The sequence below is a fragment of the Dermacentor andersoni genome, chromosome 1 (genome assembly GCF_023375885.2).
Source record: "Dermacentor andersoni chromosome 1, qqDerAnde1_hic_scaffold, whole genome shotgun sequence".
Classification (NCBI taxonomy): domain Eukaryota; kingdom Metazoa; phylum Arthropoda; class Arachnida; order Ixodida; family Ixodidae; genus Dermacentor; species Dermacentor andersoni.
Genome location: NC_092814.1, coordinates 106,979,681 through 106,999,909, shown reverse-complemented (window position 1 = coordinate 106,999,909; position 20,229 = coordinate 106,979,681). Strand labels below are relative to the sequence as shown.

Here is a 20,229-nt window from a genome sequence, read left to right as displayed (position 1 = left end):
TATATCTGTGGCATTATACCTAGCCCTATTGCTACACAATATTCTCAAATATTTCTCTGTCTTGACATCACAATAATGTTAATAATGCCAGGTCTGGCATTTTTTGAGACTGACTATAGTGTTAAATTAAAATACTGTGTGTTTCCCAACCTTTGTACCTGCCAAGTGTAATCTCTTTATGTGTGGGAAGTGTGTGGTGGAGTTTCTAACAACTTTGTACAACACTCAATACTCCCTTAAAGGGCGTAATTACTGAAAATTGAAGTGCTGTAACATTTTGGTCATAATTATCTTGGTGTAGATACTTCTAGGTTATATTGTGCCATAAGAATTTCATAGTCACTCAATCTACCTGTATCAGCACATGCCTAGAAATACCTTACTCAAATAGGCCTACAATCTCTAATTGTGTGGCTATGCAGCTGCATGTTAATTCAAGCACTACATACGAGGCAATATCATGCTGCACCAGAGCTTGTAGCATTTCATCTACTTTCTGGCTATAAATCAACAATGCAGCTGACCCATTTGCTTGTCAACTTTAGGACAAGCCCTCAGTGGACTTTGTGCTTTTGTTTGTATTATGGGATGTATTGAGGACTGAATTTAGTGGCAGGTATTAAGTTGCATAGTTGTTTATATTAACTTGCAAGGTGACGTTAGCTTTGTTAATTAATCCCTCCAATTCTTAAGCACATACTTGCAGCCAAGAAGTTTTCACCCTAGGTAATCAGCCGAATCTCTCCAAGTACATCAAAATTTAATGTCCAATTGGTCAAATTATGGGGCATGATAAGCAGTTTGTATGGCTGTTGCTACTGTTTTTTTATCTCAATGAAGGAATAGGTATACAGATCTGCATCTAAGTAAGTTGAACTTTGTATAGGTTGTACGTACTTATCACAAGGGTGGAATTCCTGTTCCATTTGTGCCATTCTGCTCCATTTGAGTTTCCCATGCCATCCAGCTCCATCGCCCGCCAATTGCGGCAAAAATAAAACTCTGCACTGCACTGCGCAATGCAGGACATTTTACTACAAATAAGGACATTTGGACTGGTTTCAATTTTGGTTGCTAGGCAAGGTCGTCTTCTGTCTGGCTAGCTCAATTTAGTCTGGCTACAATTTGGCTGTAGCCATTTTTCTTTCATACGCGGTGGTTGGTGAAGTTGGCAGTGACTGTATCATTGTGCACCGGGAAGTTCAAGGACTGAAAAATGGCCAAAAGTGTATACTATTTTCCTGGTATCTTGTATAAATCTAACTAAGCGTGCAGTCGTGAAAAAGGGTCGGTTTGAGCGTGCCAGCTAGCATGTAGCCAGCTATGCGGCATCGGTAGTGGCCCAAAGCAAGCGGTAGGCCTTTCGCCCTTTATCTGTGTTCGCACGTATTCTTTACTTTCCTTTGTCGGGATCATGAAGTAGGATAAACAGGTGAAGTGGCCGTGCTTTTAGGGTGCACACATAAGAGTTACGGCATTCACAAGTTTAAGAGGAAGCTTTACCTCGGAGACTATTATCCAAATACATGCGAAAGGAGAAATAGTTTTTCTTGGCAACCACTGCACCAAATTTGATGGGGTTTGTTGCATTTAAAAGAAAAAGTTAAAATCTAGTGACTGTTGGAAGCGTACCTTTTATTTAGGCCGTCAATGTTATTATAAAAATTCTCAAACATCGCAGCCTTTAGAAAACTAAATTATGAAGTTTACAACTGTTTAACTCGGCAATGAAAAACGATATCACAATTCTGTCATTTGCATCTAATAGTACATCTAAAGTGCACAAATTGGCATACTGCTCTGCAGTATGCTGTTAATATGCGAGTGCGTCTTCTGCAGAACCCTTGTAAACAATGTAACAAATTTATGTACGGTATAAATTTATGTATAAAATTTGTCCATTTTGGATGCTCTAACGGATGCAGTTTATAGAAGTGTGATATCTCTTTTTGGTGCAGAGCTACAAATTTGTAAATGCCATGGTTCTATTTTATTACGATAGCAATTACTGTATATGGGTGCTCCAGACATATTTCTGCTGTCAGCATCGCCGTGAGGCTCCATGTATGAAGTCAAAGGCGCTCTGGCACCAGAGAGACTGGCGCCATCTCATAGCCATTGGAACCGCACTATGCTTTTCAAGACACAGCAGGAGGAAATTCCCTCCCCCCAGCCCAAAACTGAACAGGGCTCAGGCCGTTACTTTCAGGCTCTTACAGACGAGATCCTACCTCACCCCTAGAGCGCTTAGTTGGATAGACCCCAACTTTCCGCACTTGGGCTCCAAATGCGGTCATGCATGCTGCTCCTTCGACCACATGCTCTGGCTGTGCCCATACAGTGTGGGCTCCCACCTTCAATACAAGTCCAAGGGGGATGCCTTGCTGAAGAGCTCGAAATTCACGCACCAACTACAGACCATTCAGAGGGCCCGCAACGTCTCAGAGAGTCGCCACCTCCCGGTCCCGTCGTGGGCAGAGCCACCAACTTGATTGGGAACCTTTGGCTCCCCCACTCAAGTTCTTCAGGAAACTCTAATATTAAAGTTCTTGTCACTGTCCTCAAACTTTTGCTATACTCTCCTCCTTGCGCCTTTCATCCCCTGCTGTGCTCTGCGTTTGCTCTTTCATCCTTCGCTGTGCTCGTTTGCTTGATTACGCCGACGTTCGCTGTAGGAATGGGTGCCTAAGAGCTGTGCTCAAAAACAAGGACATGGGCAGAGTGGAGAGTGGCAACATGCTGCTCGAGGACTCTGTTGGGAGCTCGGTTTGGCGGAGGCAAAGAATAGACGTTTTGACGGCTTGAGAATGGGGAGTCGTCTGGCTTTATTCAAAAGCAAAAGCAGGTTTGCCGAGTGACTGTGTAGGCGTCCCAGACAGGGGAGCTGCCTCAGCTCCAAGAAAGAGCAGCGGGTAATGACCCAAAGGCAAGGGGACCCAGCTTTCCGAGAAGCGGGGATAATGCCGGGACAGATAGCCACTGCGAGGGCTCCTCCACTAGAATGCCAGAGGCTTGGGTGTGAATGGCAAAAGGAATAGAGAGTTAATGTTCAAGGTAGGCTGGTTTCATGCGGTCGCTCGACACTGTCTCACCTTTGCCACGAACGTCAATCTTCAAGGTTTTCTCTGAATGCAAAACCACACAAAAGAGGCCTTGATAGGAAGGAGTCAGTGGTGGCTTGATAGAGTTGCGTTGCAAAAAGACATCTGTAGTTGTGTCCATTGTTGGGAAACTAAACACAGCCTGCCCGCAGGTGATACGTGGGGGTATAGGCTGAAGTTGGTCGAGCCAGGAATGTAGCCGAAAAACTGGCCTGAAACGCGGATTGATGACCCATCAAGAATCTCTGCTGCGCTGGCTCCAAGGTCATCCCCGATTGTTGTTTGCAGCCCCAGTAGTACTAGAGGTAGCCTTTCTATCCAGTGCTATCTGTCGAGCGTGGCGGTCAATGACGCCTTCAGTTGTCTGTAAAGACGCTCGACCATGCCTTTTCTGTGTTGGTGCTAAGCCGTGGTGTTATGAAATCGTGTGCCGAGCAGTCACAAGGGCAGAAAAAAGCAAGCTTTGGAATTGCCAGCCTCAGCCAGCAGTTATATGCGAAGGATGACCATATCGCGACACCAACTTAGCAACAAATGCTTCCGCCACTGTTACGGCCGTGATGTCTAGTAGAGGAGTCTCCTTAGGTTATCTTGAGTACCAGTCGATGCATGTGAGCAGGTACTTGAAACCTTGGCAGGGCAGAAGAGGCCCCACCAAGTCTAAATGCACGTAATCGAAGCGGCTCTCTGGTGGTCGAAACGGCTGCACCGCTGAACGTGTGTGCCGGTTCGCTTTCACGGCTTGACAGGCTTGGTAGCTTCTTGCCCAGCTTCAAATATTTTTGTTGATTTCTGGCCAGATGAAGTGGTCCGTAATAAGCCTCTGTGCTGCTTTGTTACCAGGATGGCTTAGCCCGCGCAGTGCTTCGAATGGGCGAGGACTGCCCTACGATGTGTTGCACATGACCAATGTTGTTGTGTATGGAAGCCGTATGCTGGGCGGCAGCTAGAGCTTGGAAATCCAAAGGGCCAGCAGGCACAGCGCTGATCTGCGACAGTGTGTCAGATGCCTGGTTTTCGGTACCAGAGATGTGGTGGGTGTCCGCAGAAAATTTAGAAATAAAGTAAAGTTGCCGAAGCTCGCATTCTGAGTACGAGGAACTATTGTTCTTGAAAATGAAGGCTAACGGCTTGTGGTAAGGCAGAATATAAAAGCTACAGCCTTCAAGGAGAAAACAGAAATGCTTGACAGCGCAATAGATGGCCAACATCTCCCTCCCAAAGGTGCTGTAGTGAGCTTCTGTAGGTTTCAGGCGCTTTGAGGAGCCCAGTGGCCTCGAGTCTGTGCCATCGTGCTGCTGCAGTACTGCACCCACTGCAGTGGTTGATGCGTCTATTGTAAGGCAAGTTGGCGAGTCGGGCAACAGCCAACACTGCAGTCGCCAACCTCATTTTGGCTTCCTGGAAGCAGTTTCGTGCTCGGAGGACCAGTGGAAGGTAGGCGGTCTTTTGGAGTCGCGATGCAGCAGGTCGGTAAGCAGTTGAAGAGCTTGCACACAGGATGGTATGAAGCGCCTGTGAAAATTTATGACTCCCAGAAACTTTTGCAACTTTCGCAAGGAGGAAGGAGGTTGGAAAGGGAAAATCCTCGATTGCCCGTACCTGTGATTTCAATGGCTTGATTCCTTGGGGTGAAATGCGATGGCAGAGAAAATCCAGGGCTTCAACTCCGAAAATGCATTTCTGGGTCTTTACGACCAGGCCGTGTTCATCCAGTTGCTCAAATAGAAGGCAAAGGTTCTCTTTGTGCTCTTTGTCTGTGCAACTTGCAACGAGAATGTCGTCAAGCTAGGTGAAAATGAATGGGAGTCTGCACGTAACCTCATCCATAAACCTTTGAAAAGTTTGCACAGCATTCTTCAAACCTTAAGGCATACAGACAAACACAAATGGGCCAAATGGAGTAGTGATTGCTGTTTTCGGAGTATCGCTGGGTTCGATAGGAATTTGGTGGTATGCGCTCATCAAATCTGTCTTGCTGTATATTTTTATTCCTGTGAGACGAGCACCGAAGTCATGTATGTGGGGAAGGGGATATTGATCTGGAGGAGTGGTGGCATTCAAAGTTTGGTAATCACCACAAGGCCGCCAGTTGCAACTGACCTACTTTGGAGCCAGATGGAGAGGTGAAGACCAATTGCTGGGTGAAAGACGAATAACGCAGAGCTGAAGCATATGTTCGAACTCACGGCAGGCGACTTCCAACCTCTGTCCTGTGAGCCTCTGGCCAGGTGGCGACAGGTGGGCCGGTGGTCGTGATATGATGCCTCACCTTGTGCTTCACAGGCCGTGGCATTGTTTCAGGATCTTCGTGAGTTGTGGGTACTCGGCAAGTATCTTTTCGTACGTTGCGACTGGCCGAAACGTACGGATGCCAGATGAGGTGAAGTTGGACTGCAGGCCAAGTAGATCGAGGGATGTGGCATTATCCTTTAGCCGTGAACGCTGCATTTAGGTTGAAATGGCTGAGGAAGTCCGCCCCCAGTATGGCAAAGCTGACGTCGTCGAGTGTCGTGTACTCTACATGTGACACAAATAAAGGCATTATTATTATTATTATTATTATTATTATTATTATTATTATTATTATTATTGTTATTATCTGTGCGAGCACAGGAGTTCGATGTATAGCGTTACAGACCGGAGCCCGTATGATGCGATGGCAGTGCACTGCGTGGAGCGTGGGTGTGGACTTGCCGTGTTGGGGATCTGCGGCCATGGTGGGACTGATAGACAGCTCAGCTCCGGTGTCGATGAGGAGGTGGGTGCCAGTGATGCGGTCAACGAAAAATAGGCGGCTTGTGCACGGGCCAATGTCGCATGCTGCCTTTAGCGACTGGCCAGGGTGTTTCCCGTCCACGAACAGGGCTGGGTGCAGCGACTTGGTTGTTCGTGAAAACAGCAGTGGTTCCAGCACAACTGCGGCGGCAAGTCTTTAGGTGCGCTGCAAGACTGTGAAGCTGAATGGTTGTGCCGAAGTTGGTCACCAGTGTTGCCACCAGTCGTTGGCTTCTCCAGAGCACTGGTAAGGCAGTCGGCTGCTTCCTCCAGGCACAAGAATTAGTCTCCTGGCTCGGAGACTTTTCGCAGCGGCTATAGGTAGTTGTGCCGAAGACAAGCAGTCGCATATGTGGTCAGCGAGTGAAGTTAGCCGATCGAGACTCGTCTCATCGGAACCCGCCAGTACCATGCGTACAGACTGTGGGAGGCTTTGCAAGAACAGTTCACACAAAATTGGAAGCTGGCTCTCATTTGCAGAGTGCTCACCTAGTAACTGACGCAACTGGTGCAGGATTTGTGACGGGCATTGGTCGCTGAGTTCCTTGGAGAGGAGCTGTTGGAGCCTACTCTTTTGTGATGGTTCGAGGCACTGCAGGACCGTGCATTACAGGTCATCGTATGCTGTGGCCGAAGTCATACCCGCTAGCAAGTCATCTGTGGCATCGGCGATGTCGCAGGGTAGTGTAGCAACAACGTGCAGGCACTTTGCTGTCTGTGAAGTGATGCGCCGGAGTTGAAAACTGTTCTCTACTTGCATAAACCAAACTTGGGGATTCTTGGGCTGAAAGCTGGGAAGCTGAAGCTCTGTGGCGATGACAGGAGACGTAATCGTGGCGTCGACTCTGTCAGCAGGAGTAGGAGCAGCATCGTCCATGGCTAGTGTACGAAAAAAACCATTTAAATGTCATGGGTCACCACTTGTTGAGAGCTCGACTTGGCGGAGGAAAGGAATACACATTTTGACAGCTTGAGAATGGCAAGTTGACTGTCTTTATTCAAAAGCAAAAGAAGGTTTATCCAGTGCCTACAAGTAGCTGTGTAGGCGTCCCACTCAGGGGCAGCTGCCTTGGTTCCAAGAAACAGGGGGTTATGACCCCCAAGGCGAGGGGAACTGGCTTTCCGAGAAGCGGGGACAATACTGGGAGGGACGGTCACTGCAAGTTCAGCACAGGTCTGCCCTAGGTGCTGAAGCGACTAGAAAAAATTGGCAGCCGACTGTTCGTTGAGTGATGTTCTATCAACCTTTGTGGTACGGGACAGTGAAGTACAGTGCTTGTTACCATTTTGAACGTACCGCGAAGTGATGTGCAATAGCATTTCTGTGTGCTAAAGCCTAGCACACCAGTGTTCCTTAAGTAATAAAATGGTCCAAGGCAGTTGAGCCTCTTTTTAAAGCGAAGCTTTCTTTGCCTCATCCTCCGACTTTCCCACTGCTACTGCTGCTGTTGCTGCTGTTGCTGCTGCTGTCTGGCATACCGCATTAGGTGGGGCCGCCGGACAGGCCACCATTGGAATATGAACCTGGCAACGTTTAACGCTAGAACGTTATCTAGTGAGGCGAGTCTAGCAGTGCTATTGGAGGAATTAGAGGGCAGTAAATGGGATATAATAGGGCTCAGTGAAGTTGGAAGGCCAAAAGAAGCATATGCAGTGCTAAAAAGCGGTCACGTCCTGTGCTACCGGGGCTTAGCGGAGAGACGAGAACTAGGAGTCGGATTCCTGATTAATAAGAACATAGCTGGTAATATACAGGAATTCTATAGCATTAATGAGAGGGTGCCAGGTCTTGTTGTGAAATTTAATAAGAGGTACAACATGAAGGTTATACAGGTCTATGCCCCTACATCCAGTCATGATGACAAGAAAGTCGAAAGCTTCTATGAAGATGTGGAATCAGCGATAGGTAAAGTCAAAACAAAATACACTATACTGATGGGCGACTTCAATGCCAAGGTAGGCAAGAAGCAGGCTGGAGACAAGGCAGTGGGGGAATATGGCATAGGCACTAGGAATAGCAGGGGAGAGTTATTAGTAGAGTTTGCGGAACAGAATAATATGCGGATAATGAATACCTTCTTTCGCAAGCGAGATAGCCGAAAGTGGACGTGGAGGAGCCCGAATGGTGAGACTAGAAATGAAATAGACTTCATACTCTGCGCTAACCCTGGCATCATACAAGATGTGGACGTGCTCAGCAAGGTGCGCTGCAGTGACCATAGAATGGTAAGAACTCGAATTAGCCTAGACCTGAGGAGGGAACGGAAGCAGCTGGCACATAAGAAGTCTATCAATGAGTTAGCGGTAAGAGGGAAAGTAGAGGAATTCCAGATCAAGCTACAGAACAGGTATTCGGCTTTAACTCAGGAAGAGGCCCTTAGTATTGAAGCAATGAACGACAATCTTGTGGACATCATTAAGGAGTGTGCAATAGAAGTCGGTGGTAACTCCGTTCGACAGGATACCAGTAACCTATCGCAGGAGACGAAAGATCTAATCAAGAAACGCCAATGTATGAAAGCCTCTAACCCTACAGCTAGAATAGAACTGGCAGAACTTTCGAAGTTAATCAACAAGCGTAAAACAGCTGACATAAGGAAGTATAATATGGATAGAATTGAACGTGCTCTCAGGAACGGAGGAAGCCTAAAAGCAGTGAAGAAGAAACTAGGAATTGGCAAGAATCAGATGTATGCGTTAAGAGACAAAGCCGGCAATATCATTACTAATATGGATGAGATAGTTCAAGTGGCTGAGGAATTCTATAGAGATTTATACAGTACCAGTAGCACCCACGACTATAATGGAAGAGAGAATAGTCTAGAGGAATTCGAAATCCCACAGGTAACACCGGAAGAAGTAAAGAAAGCCTTGGGAGCTATGCAAAGGGGGAAGGCAGCTGGGGAGGATCAGGTAACAGCAGATTTGTTGAAGGATGGTGGGCAGATTGTTCTAGAGAAACTGGCCGCCCTGTATACGCAATGCCTCATGACTTCGAGCGTACCCGAATCTTGGAAAAACGCTAACATAATCCTAATCCATAAGAAAGGGGACGCCAAAGACTTGAAAAATTATAGACCGATCAGTTTACTGTCCGTTGCCTACAAAGTATTTACTAAGGTAATTGCAAATAGAATCAGGAACACCTTAGACTTCCGTCAACCAAAGGACCAGGCAGGATTCCGTAAAGGCTACTCAGCAATAGACCATATTCACACTATCAATCGGGTGATAGAAAAATGTGCGGAATATAACCAACCTTTATATATAGCTTTCATTGATTACGAGAAAGCGTTTGATTCAGTCGAAACCTCAGCAGTCATGGAGGCATTGCGGAATCAGGGTGTAGACGAGCCGTATGTAAAAATACTGAAAGATATCTATAGCGGCTCCACAGCCACCGTAGTCCTCCATAAAGAAAGCAACAAAATCCCAATAAAGAAAGGCGTCAGGCAGGGAGATATGATCTCTCCAATGCTATTCACAGCGTGTTTACAGGAGGTATTCAGGGACCTGGATTGCGAAGAATTGGGAATAAGAGTTAATGGAGAATACCTTAATAACTTACGATTCGCTGATGATATTGCCTTGCTTAGTAACTCAGGGGACCAACTGCAATGCATGCTCACTGACCTGGAGAGGCAAAGCCGAAGGGTGGGTCTAAAAATTAATCTGCAGAAAACTAAAGTAATGTTTAACAGTCTCGGAAGAGAACAGCAGTTTACGATAGGTAGTGAGGCACTGGAAGTGGTAATGGAATACATCTACTTAGGACAGGTAGTGACTGCGGATCCGGATCATGAGACTGAAATAATCAGAAGAATAAGAATGGGCTGGGGTGCGTTTGGCAGGCATTCTCAGATCATGAACAGCAGGTTGCCATTATCCCTCAAGAGAAAAGTTTATAACAGCTGTGTCTTACCGGTACTCACGTACAGGGCAGAAACCTGGAGGCTTATGAAAAGGGTTCTACTTAAATTGAGGACGACGCAACGAGCTATGGAAAGAAGAATGATAGGTGTAACGTTAAGGGATAAGAAAAGAGCAGACTGGGTGAGGGAACAAACGCGAGTTAATGATATCTTAGTTGAAATCAAGAAAAAGAAATGGGCATGGGCAGGACACGTAATGAGGAGGGAAGATAACCGATGGTCATTAAGAGTTACGGAATGTATTCCAAGGGAAGGGAAGCGTAGCAGAGGGTGGCAGAAAGTTAGGTGGGCTGACGAGATTAAGAAGTGTGCAGGGACAACATGGCCACAATTAGTACATGACCGGGGTAGTTGGAGAAGTATGGGAGAGGCCTTTGCCCTGCAGTGGGCATAACCAGGCTGCTGCTGCTGCTGCTGCTGCTGCTGCTGCTGCTGCTGCTGATGATGATTAGGTGGGGGGGATGAAGTTCAGAGCATGTGTATACATGACGAGCGGCACATGGAGGAAAGGTGACGCGAGAAACTCATTTGGATTCCTCCGCATCGAATGTGCGCAATGCCCTCTGGAGCTCCCTGGGCATCGTCACATTAGCCTCTTGACAGCTGTAATTATCCGTGATCCCCCTCAAAAGCATTGCAGAAACTGCAGCACTTGCCTTTCTACCAACGTGCACACCCAAAGGGGACCTAGATAGAACTGTAACAAAGAGGGGGGGGAAGAGGCAGTTCCCATACAGGGGGGGGGGGAGGACAGGGAGGAAGTGACGTGAGAAAGCAAGGAAACGCTACTACTATAACACGACAATGGTTGTGAGGAAACTGGATTAACTTAAGTTCAAGGTATTGTACAATACATTTCTGCTATTTCTGAAAAATAAATGCCATGCAAATATGTCAAGTGTACAACTTATGCAGGGCGCGCAGAAGCTGAGCCGCATTAATTAAAGCGCACTGCAAGGTACAGGCGACACTGTGAAAGCGGTCGCATGTCAGATCGACACTTCTGTGCCCGCTGCGGTAGCTTTGCGGCTCTGGCATTGCTCGAGGTTCTGGATTTGATCCCGACCGCGGCAGCCATATTTAGACGGGGGCGAAATAGAAAACGAATCTGCGCTTAGATTTTGGGACACATTAAATAACAGCACGGTCTCAAAATTTAGCCGGAGTCCGCCATTACAGCATGCCTCATAATCTGATTGTGGTTTTGGCACGAACAGCCCCATGATCCAATTCAAGTTTAATACTTCTGCCACGATGCGATGTGCCATGTGAGGCAATGACAATGCTCTACCCTCTCATAGGTTATGAAATGTGGTGCACAACAACGCCTCAAGCAAACACCTCTCCCTGTGTGTTCTGTGTACTAAAGCAGACAAACAGCAATGCGGCAGGCAAAGCAAGATTTAACGTCGACTCGCCACTGTCGTGTTAGACTAAATGTTGAAGAAATTAAGCTTTCGCTGTCAACATCACCGCTAATTATCATCAATCAAAGCAACCAGCACAGAAATCTTCGCTTACATCAATTCCCATAGTGCATGGGATCTGCATAATTTTGTAACAATATTATCAGGTTCAACACTTTAAGATATGATACATGCTCCTGTAATGTAAAATAAAGTTTGATATGCCGCTTCTATCTCTTCTGAAACAGTATTTTAGCTGCTCCCAGCCTGCTCCAAAACTTCAATTTACCTGCTCCCAGGGGTGCTCCAAGGCACAGTGTATCAGTTCCACCCCTGTTATCATTCTGAGGTATTATTAGTAGTGCCATTCTGTGTACACTAGCAGAGGTGCAGATATAATACCGTGCCAGTGCCACACTCTGCCTGTGGTGGAAATTTCACTTTATGACTAATTCCTAGGAGCAGTGTCCATGCACTTCTCTTATGTTACCCCTCTTAATTTCAGTTGAATGTGGCAATTGATGGTGCTGATGAAGTTGATGCTAAGCTGACTCTAATCAAAGGAGGGGGTGGATGCCTCACTCAGGAGAAGATTATTGCATCATGTGCAAAAGAGTTTGTTGTTGTGGCTGACTACAGGTGAGGATCAACTTTCATAGTTCCACACACTGTTCACTGCTGTGCAGTGTCAATGAACATAGTAGTGTTTCTTTTCATACATCATTTTGAGAAGAAACTGTGTGTAAAGTCGGCATTGATAATCTATAGACAGTGGTCCTTTTTGAAAGGTGACATGCGAGCGTGTGGCCTGTGATGTTTTTTTTTTTTTTTTTTCTTGTTTTGGCATCCCCTTTGAAATGGGGCAGTGAAAAATAGTCACCTTACATGCTCGATTTAATTGGGTATGCTATGCATGGTTTTTATCCTAGTATTTTTGTATACATCTCCTTAATTTCCTTTTTTTCCTCAATACTTCTCCACTTTGTACCGCTACCTATGCCGGCACATGATCCACTTGTATCAATCTCACCACCAATACTCTAAACGTCTCTTGCTTATCTCGACTGCTGACTGGTTGATGCTTCCACATTAAATCCAAGCGCTTCTGGAAGGTGTACATTGCGTACTTGTCTTGCTCGGTGAATCCCTTTGCATTCCATTAGGATGTGCTCAGCAGCCTCCGGATTTTTTCTGCAGCATAACATGCCTCATCTAATTGCGAATATTTGCTGTGGTATGTTTTCGTCCTTAGGCAACCAGCTCGAGCCTCAAATAGCAGGGCACTGACCTTTGTGTTATCGTTTAAACTTTGCCTTTCTAATTTGTTTTTTCTCATTCTTGTAAATCTCCGTGGTCTTTTTTGTTTCCATTCTTTGTATCCGATTCACTGTCTCTGTTTCTCATTTTCTTTGATTCCTCCTGGTTGTCTATCTACACTTTCAATTACCTTGTACTTGGTTGCCAACTTTCTTGACCTCTTCCTCCATACTGTGCCCATGCTTTGTAGGTACAGATACTTGTGCACTTTAGCCGCCCATTTCTTTTGATCCAGCATGACTGTGGAGGCTGCTTAGAGCGCCAGCAAGTGGCAGCAAGACAAAGTACGTCCGATTTTGACGTCTTCTATTGGTGGCCAAAATAACCAGGCATGGCCGATAGGCAAGTGCCTGCTGGAATTAGCTAGGCACCTCCCCCCCCCCCACACACACACATACACACACGACTTGTGCAAGCAGTGGGACCTGCAGTGCAGCGTCTGCTGCAAGCAAACCGCTCTGGGCACGCGAGCGCCGTGGAAACATGGAAGTGCCAACATACGCTCGGTAGTTATTAAGTACTCCCAGCGTATATTAATGCGTGAGAATTCTAGGGCTACCTCCCTCGGAACTCTGACCATCCGTCTGTCTGCTGTAACATGTGACATGATGCACTCCATGCATAGGTAGGTATACATGGGGTCCTACGGATGTATATATGAGAATGTCTTATTACTACGTAGTATCACTATTGAGATTTATGATTGACTTATATATAGTGAGTACTGAAGAGCTATAAGAGTAATTAAGGTTGATAAGATGAATAAGGTTAATTATGATGTAATTAGTTTATCATGGTTAGTTGAGGGTAATTAAAAGTGTGAGGTTAATTAAAAATAATTTGTTATATTATAAGAATGATAATACGTACGTACGCCTACGCTAAGGTTCCTTCATCAGCTTGAGTTTATGCCTTCATTGTTCCGTCGAAACGCCCAGCTCGCCCATGGTTACTGGAATACCAGACACATTCGGTGCTGCAACAGAATGCTCGCAACGCACGCTGCTTCGATAGCTCTCGCTTGAGGTTGACTGCCAAGCAGCTGGCAGAAAGTTTGAAGAGGCTTTGCGTGCTCGCTCCTAGAGAACCAGAAGTCGACGACACGACGTGCCATCATGACGCAAAGCCAGTGAAGGCAGAGCTTAGCCCCGATCACTCGGCGAATGAGTTGAGGAGAAAATGCATGACTATGGAGGAGGGCAACTTGTAATCGTCCGTAGCTCTCTTAATATGAGGTGTTTCACACAAATTGTGGTGCAAATGATTAACTTTAGCTGTAGCCTACGCGTCTACAAAATTTGTCCGAACCATTTCAGGGGCCCTCTAAGGGTACTGAGATTAGTTTGACCTAAACAAATAATCTAAATTAATTAATTATACGAACATCTTCATCATACCTTTAAGTATAATTTATCAATGAAGCAATTAAGCAGATGTTGGCATTTTGCAAATAATTGGGCCTAATTACTGAATTAAGTTTAATTACCACAGCCACTGTTTGACCTGAGTGCATTGGCCTCTCCTACATCGCTCTGAGGTTTATTCATGCTGTGTGGGGAAGCGTGGAGCTAGAGCCGAGTGCTGCAAGAAATACGGTGGGAAGCGCCTGTTAACTAGCAGGCATATGTTGGCACTGCCATGTTTCCATTGCGCTAGCATACCGAGCACGGTTTGCTAGCAGCAGACGCTGTGCTGCAGGCCTCACCCCTAGGGCATATCTCTAGTGTGGGAGGGCGTGGTTGTGTTCCATCTAAAAAATGGAAGTGAGTCAGTGATGCCACTTTGATGCCATTCCAGCCCCATGCAACAAAATAGATCATGGTAGCTTCTAGTCAGTATGTTATAGCACACAAATGTGATGACAATCAAGCTGGCAGCCTCTAATGACGTTTACTACATAACAAGACCCATGTAGATGTGAATACTACTACAGATTCCGTGGATTTGCACAGCAATCATTGGCACTGCAGCTCAAGGGCTGAATTCAGAAGTAAAAGCGTAGTGTTCAATAAAGCATCTCTCATAAGCAAATAGAATCAGATTCCATTCAGTCTACCATTCTAGCAGAGGCAGAAGAAGCATGTGCTTGCTGCGGATGCGTTCGCGCCGGCTCCCGCTTTCTCACCAATTTAAATGTGCCTTTTGCCCAGTTTTGTGCCTTTTCTACTCGGAATCGGATTCTTGAAGTTCTTTTCTACCTAAGGAGACCACATTATGGAAAGTGCGTGACCTCTGGACTTTCTTACGAGTGATTTAATCTCTCGCCGCCCCGTCTCAGGCTCTAAGCCTATCGGCGAGTACGGCCGCCGCCATTAACGCCCGTCCCGACTACGACTAAGCTGCCGCCGACCCCAGACCTCCCCGCGCCCACCCCGGCTGAGGGGGCCTCCAGCGATCACAACAAACGAGCCTTCCACCCAAGAACGACCCTACAGCGATGGCATACGAAGTCAATGGCCAAGACATGAGCCCGGAAGACTTCACCGCAGACGCCGGGTGGACTATCATGGTGCCGCGCCCGTCAGTTATCAAGACTGCGTTGAGCCAGCCCAACCTCGTTAACCTCCAGCGAAAGGGAGGGAATACGAACGCAACCGTCTCAACAGCGAGAAACTCCTTGATCAAAGCAAGCAGGATGCCCGCGCTGCCCCAAGATGACATCAAGATCGTGATTCGCATACGTGGCGGTATCAACATAGCCAAGGTAGGCCAACTTATGGTAACGAAAGCAATTTGCATGGCTGCTTGCATCGAACCTAACGAGCGAAGCGAGGACACGATATGCCCCAATTTGAAGCAGAACATCATGGTGGTCAGCACACTGTCCGAAGCGAACGCAGTGAAATACCTCAGGATCCGCAGCATCGAACGAACGCAGAACGCAGAAAGCGGTTCTGCGAACGCAGAAAGCGGTTCGAGACGAGGCAAGCGCGCGTTTGTTATACGTGCCAGAAGCCGGGTCACTTTTCGGCGCAGTGTCCAGAAACAAAAACAAAAGTCGTGTTTTTGTCATTATGCAGCACTGACGAGAACATGAAGCTTCTCGAGCCTTACATGCGAGACCTCCTCGTGAACGGGAAAGAGTGCCGAGTGCTTCGCGATTCCGCAGCTACAATGGATGTAGTTCACCCCTCTTACGTAGAACCCGATATCTTCACGGGCGAGTGCGCATGGATCAAGCAAGCCGTGGAAGCTCATAGCGTGTGTCTGCCCGTAGCAAAAGTGCTTATTGAAGGACCTTTCGGAGCGCTTGAGACGGAGGCCGCAGTGTCATCTATGCTGCCCCCCCAGTACCCGTACCTATTTTCGAACAGGTCCGATCACCTCCTGCGCGAGAAGGGGCTTTTGTTTGGTGAGGCTAGCGTTCAGGCCTTAACCAGATTGAAGGTTCGGGAGCTCGCTGCAAAGGCGGTAGTTGCGGGGCCGACGTTGTCGAACAATGAGAAAGGGTCAGAGGCGCAGCAAGCCGATATTCAGAGCACGTCCGAACTGAATAAAATTAAGCCTGTAGCGTTGAAGGCACCAGATACTGGAGAGGAAATGCCCGACACGGGAAAGTTAGAAGAGCTATCTGCAGATTTGCTCATCGCGCCTACGTCAGACGGACTTAATAGGTTGCTAAAAGTCAGCCGGTCGGCTTTGATAGCCGAGCAAAAAAGGATGGCAGCCTAGAAAACATACGCTGCAATGTCAAGGAAGGTATCGCCAAGAAAAATGCTCGCTTTGTGGAAAGAGGTGGGGTCCTGTACCGGAAGTATCTAGACCGCAGGGGAGTGGAGTTCGATCAGCTGATCGTGCCTCAGTACTACCGTCAGGATCTGTTGCGCTTGTCGCATGGGGGTTCGTGGTCTGGACATCAAGGAGTTAAGAAAACTAAGGACCGTCTCTTGCAAGAGTACTATTGGCCAGGCTGTTTTCGGGACGCAGACCACTTTGTGAAAACATGTGACACCTGTCAGCGGGTGGGCAAACCAGGGGACAAATCGAGGGCGCCGTTGAAGTTGGTACCTATCATTACGGAGCCTTTTAGACGGCTCGTTATTGATACAGTGGGACCTCTGCCGGTAACAGCCACGGGGTACAGACACATTTTGACTGTGATCTGCCCAGCGACAAAGTTCCCTGAAGCAGTGCCGCTTAAAGAACTCAGCTCAGTTGAGATAGTCAATGCACTACTGTCCATATTTGCGCGAGTTGGTTTTCCTGCGGAAATCCAGTCGGATCAGGGCACGGTGTTTACGAGCGCTTTGACGACAGCCTTTCTCGAAAGGTGCGGGGTAAAGCTGTTACACAGCTCAGTGTACCACCCACAGTCGAATTCCGTTGAGAAGCTCCACTCCGTCATGAAGCGCGTGTTGAGAGCATTGTGGTTTGAGCAAACTGACTGGGAGCTGTGTCTGCCTGGGGTGAAGTTTTCATTAAAAACCGCGCCGCATGCGGCTACGGAGTTTTCGCCAGCTGAGCTAGTGTACGGTCGCTCGCTGCGATCTCCGCTTCGCCTGCTTCGAGACGGATCACTGCCCTCTCCAATGGCTGCAGACTATCTCTTCCACAAATGGCCGCCTCCTGCGCTGGAGCCTCGCTTTGCAACAACATTCCTTTGAGGTGCGTTACAAAAAGGGGAGTCTCAACGGTAACGCCGATGGCTTAAGTCGAAGCCCCTAACGTGGGAATCAGCCTCAAAATTGTTTGTTACTGATGTTTTTCTTCCTGAGGCAGGATTTTTAACATATTGCTTTTGTGTAGTGTTTCAAAGTGATGATGTGCTTTCTAGTGCAATTTTCCAATTTGTGGACGCGTTCTGAGTGCTGCTAGACTACTGTAAGGAACTAGGCAGTGGTATAAAAGGGGAAAGAGCCTGGCAGGGCTTAGTGAGGGTTGTGCCGTGCTTGCTGACTGAGCGGTTGAGTTTCGGCGTAATTCTAACGCTTGCCGGGAACGAGAACAAAAATGTCAACTCTCCCGAAGTCACTTTGCAGTGTCCTGTGTGAACCTGAATGAGAGAACGAGGCCTTCTCTGTGCGCTGCGCTCAAGAAACGCCGAAGAACGACCGACTTCGGTTATGAGCATCATCAAACGACATCCCTCCGGACAGTGGATGCAGTCCCCTGACCATCGGGATCTCCTTCCCCCGGCGGGGCGGTCTGTTACGTTTCGCCTACGACGCGCGGTGTAGCCGGCGTGGATGCAACGGACGCCGGGGCTTCGTTCAAAGCGGCGGACATTTTGGCCCGTTCAGCGCCGCCGATACGCCTCCCCGCCAAGCGCGTCCAGGCATGTTTCAATGCTACGTGTCTTCAAGTGTGCGTGTGTGTGTGTGTGTGCGTGTTGGTGCCCACGCTTGTCAAAGCGCGGCAGCCGGGGAGAGGAGCTCCCCAAGTGTGAAGCGAGGAGGTCTGACCGGCGCCGGGCTGGCGGATGCGTCACTACACTCGTCCCAACGTGTCTCTCAGCCTGTCCGTGCCCCGTCACGTGCGCCTGTGACGAGGCGTTCCTTCTCCCCCTCGACTCCGAGAGTATAAGAGCAGCTGCTCCCGGACGCCGAGAGAGGCTCCGATTTCTTCCGTTGAGTTACGTGCTCTCCCGTCTCCACTTCGGTCGACCTGACCGCCCGCTCTTTTGCGATGCTAGAATAAACAAGTTATTCTGTTACCAGTCGACTCATGCTTTGCCGGGACCTTCGGATGCTTCCAGTTGTGCCCCAGGCCGCCAGGCCAACGCTACCCTTGGGGCTTGCGACCCATTTGCAACAACGGGCGTCAGCGCTGAGATTCCAACAGCAGCGATCATCACATTGTCGAGACAACGATTGACACCCCATCCAGAGAACCCAGAAAAATGACATATGTCGACTGGGACAAGTTCCGCGAGTTCAGACACGAACGCCGAACAGGCAAAGAATCAATGGAACAATGGACGTCACAACTAAAGGCCGACATTAAGGCGGCCACGAAGGAAATGGAGACAGGTCTCCCCCTTCAAAGCATGGACAGCCGACTGGCTCACATGCTCGAAGCCAAACAATCGCTCACCAGGAGATTGGAAAGAACAAAGACACAATCGACGGCTGAGGAAAAGAATTTCTTTCCTCAACCAGCTGATTGCAGAATATTGCACGCAACTATCTAACCAGCTATGGAACGAGGTGTGCGACGCCGCGGACGGCCGCATCAACAGCGGGACAACGTGGCACCTGCTCAAGAATCTCCTAGACAGAACCAGAACCAAGGCCGACCAGGGTCGTACGCTGAACAGGGTCCTGCACGAGGAACTCAAGATTACCACGGAAAATGAGCTCATTGACCGTCTCGCTGACAAGTACCTCCCGCTGGCCAAAAATGCTAGAGGCACGACCGCCGAAGCATATCTCGGCAAAGCCAACGCAGAGCTAGATCGGGATTTCTCAACCGAAGAGATACACACGGCGCTTCAGAACCTAAACAGCAAGTCGGGGCCGGACGGCATAACTAACAAGGCACTTTGAAACCTAGACGAGGCCTCAATTGAAACCCTCACAGAGGAAATCAACAAAATCTGGAGGAATGGAGCACTACCCGAAGACTGGAAAACGGCCCTCATCATGCTCATCCCGAAGCCTGGCAAGGCGCCCAACATTAATAACCTCAGACCTATCTCGCTGACGTCTTGCGTCGGCAAGGTAGCAGAGCATGCGGTCCTAAACAGGCTCTCGAAACATTTTGAAGAAAAAGATATCTACCCTGCAGCAATGATCGGCTTTAGACCCGGGCTATCCACTCAAGACGCCATGAAGCTCCTCAAGCATGAGATCATTGACGCAGACACGAGAGACGCGAGAGTAATCCTAGGGCTAGACCTCGAAAAGGCATTCGATAATTTATCGCATGACTACATACTCAACACGACCTCGACCTCGGCACGAGACTCTACGCTTATACAAAATCATTCCTGAGCGACAGAACAGCCACCCTCCGTCTAGGGGAAATCAAGTCCCAGAAATACAAACTCGGCGGCAAGGGCACCCCGCAAGGTTCTGTCATCTCTCCGACGCTTTTTAACCTTGCGCTAGCCGGCCTAGGCAAGAAACTGGATCAAATCGAGAACATAAAATACATCATATATGGAGATGACGTAACGCTCTGGGTCCGCGGAGGTAGCCTGGGATCACTTGAGAGCGCTCTGCAGCAAGCAATCGACGCGATCGAGGAATACCTCGCTCCCACCGGCCTGCGATGTTCACCTGTGAAGTCTGAGCTCCTTGTCTACAAACCATCGAGAAGCGGTCCCAAGCCAAAGAACGAAATCACACACACACGCCATTACTCTCAGAACAAAAGACTGAGGAACCATTCCACATGTCAGCAAAATCAGTCCTTGGGATGCTCATTGAGAGCAACGGCTCTAACGCCGCGACAGTGGAGAAGATCGTGACAAAGTCTAATAATACCTTGAATCTCATACGACGCGTAGCAAACAGACAACACGGCCTTAAGGAAGAAAATCTCCTCAAGCTAACACACGCCTTTGTGCTATGCCACTTCACCTACGAGGCGGCCATGCACAGATGGAAGGTAGCGGAGAAGGACAAACTCAATGTACAACTGAGGAAGCTAGTCAAATTAGCGCTGGGAATCCCCAGGAACACCGAGACAGAGCTCCTGCTGCAACTGGGGGTACACAATACACTTGAAGAAATCGCCGAAGCTCAAGAACGG

At 48.1% G+C, this 20,229-nt stretch overlaps 1 protein-coding gene across 3 annotated transcripts in view; it reads left to right on the top strand.

Moving 5' to 3' along the window:
- Window positions 1–20,229, top strand: part of Rpi (Ribose-5-phosphate isomerase) — a 46,494-nt gene that overhangs the window by 7,822 nt on the left and 18,443 nt on the right. For all 3 annotated transcript variants that reach the window (XM_050193481.3, XM_072286568.1, XM_055061877.1), the window contains one exon: window positions 11,723–11,856. In XM_050193481.3, coding sequence (XP_050049438.1) covers window positions 11,723–11,856 — 134 coding nt within the window. The remainder of the gene's footprint in view (window positions 1–11,722; window positions 11,857–20,229) is intronic.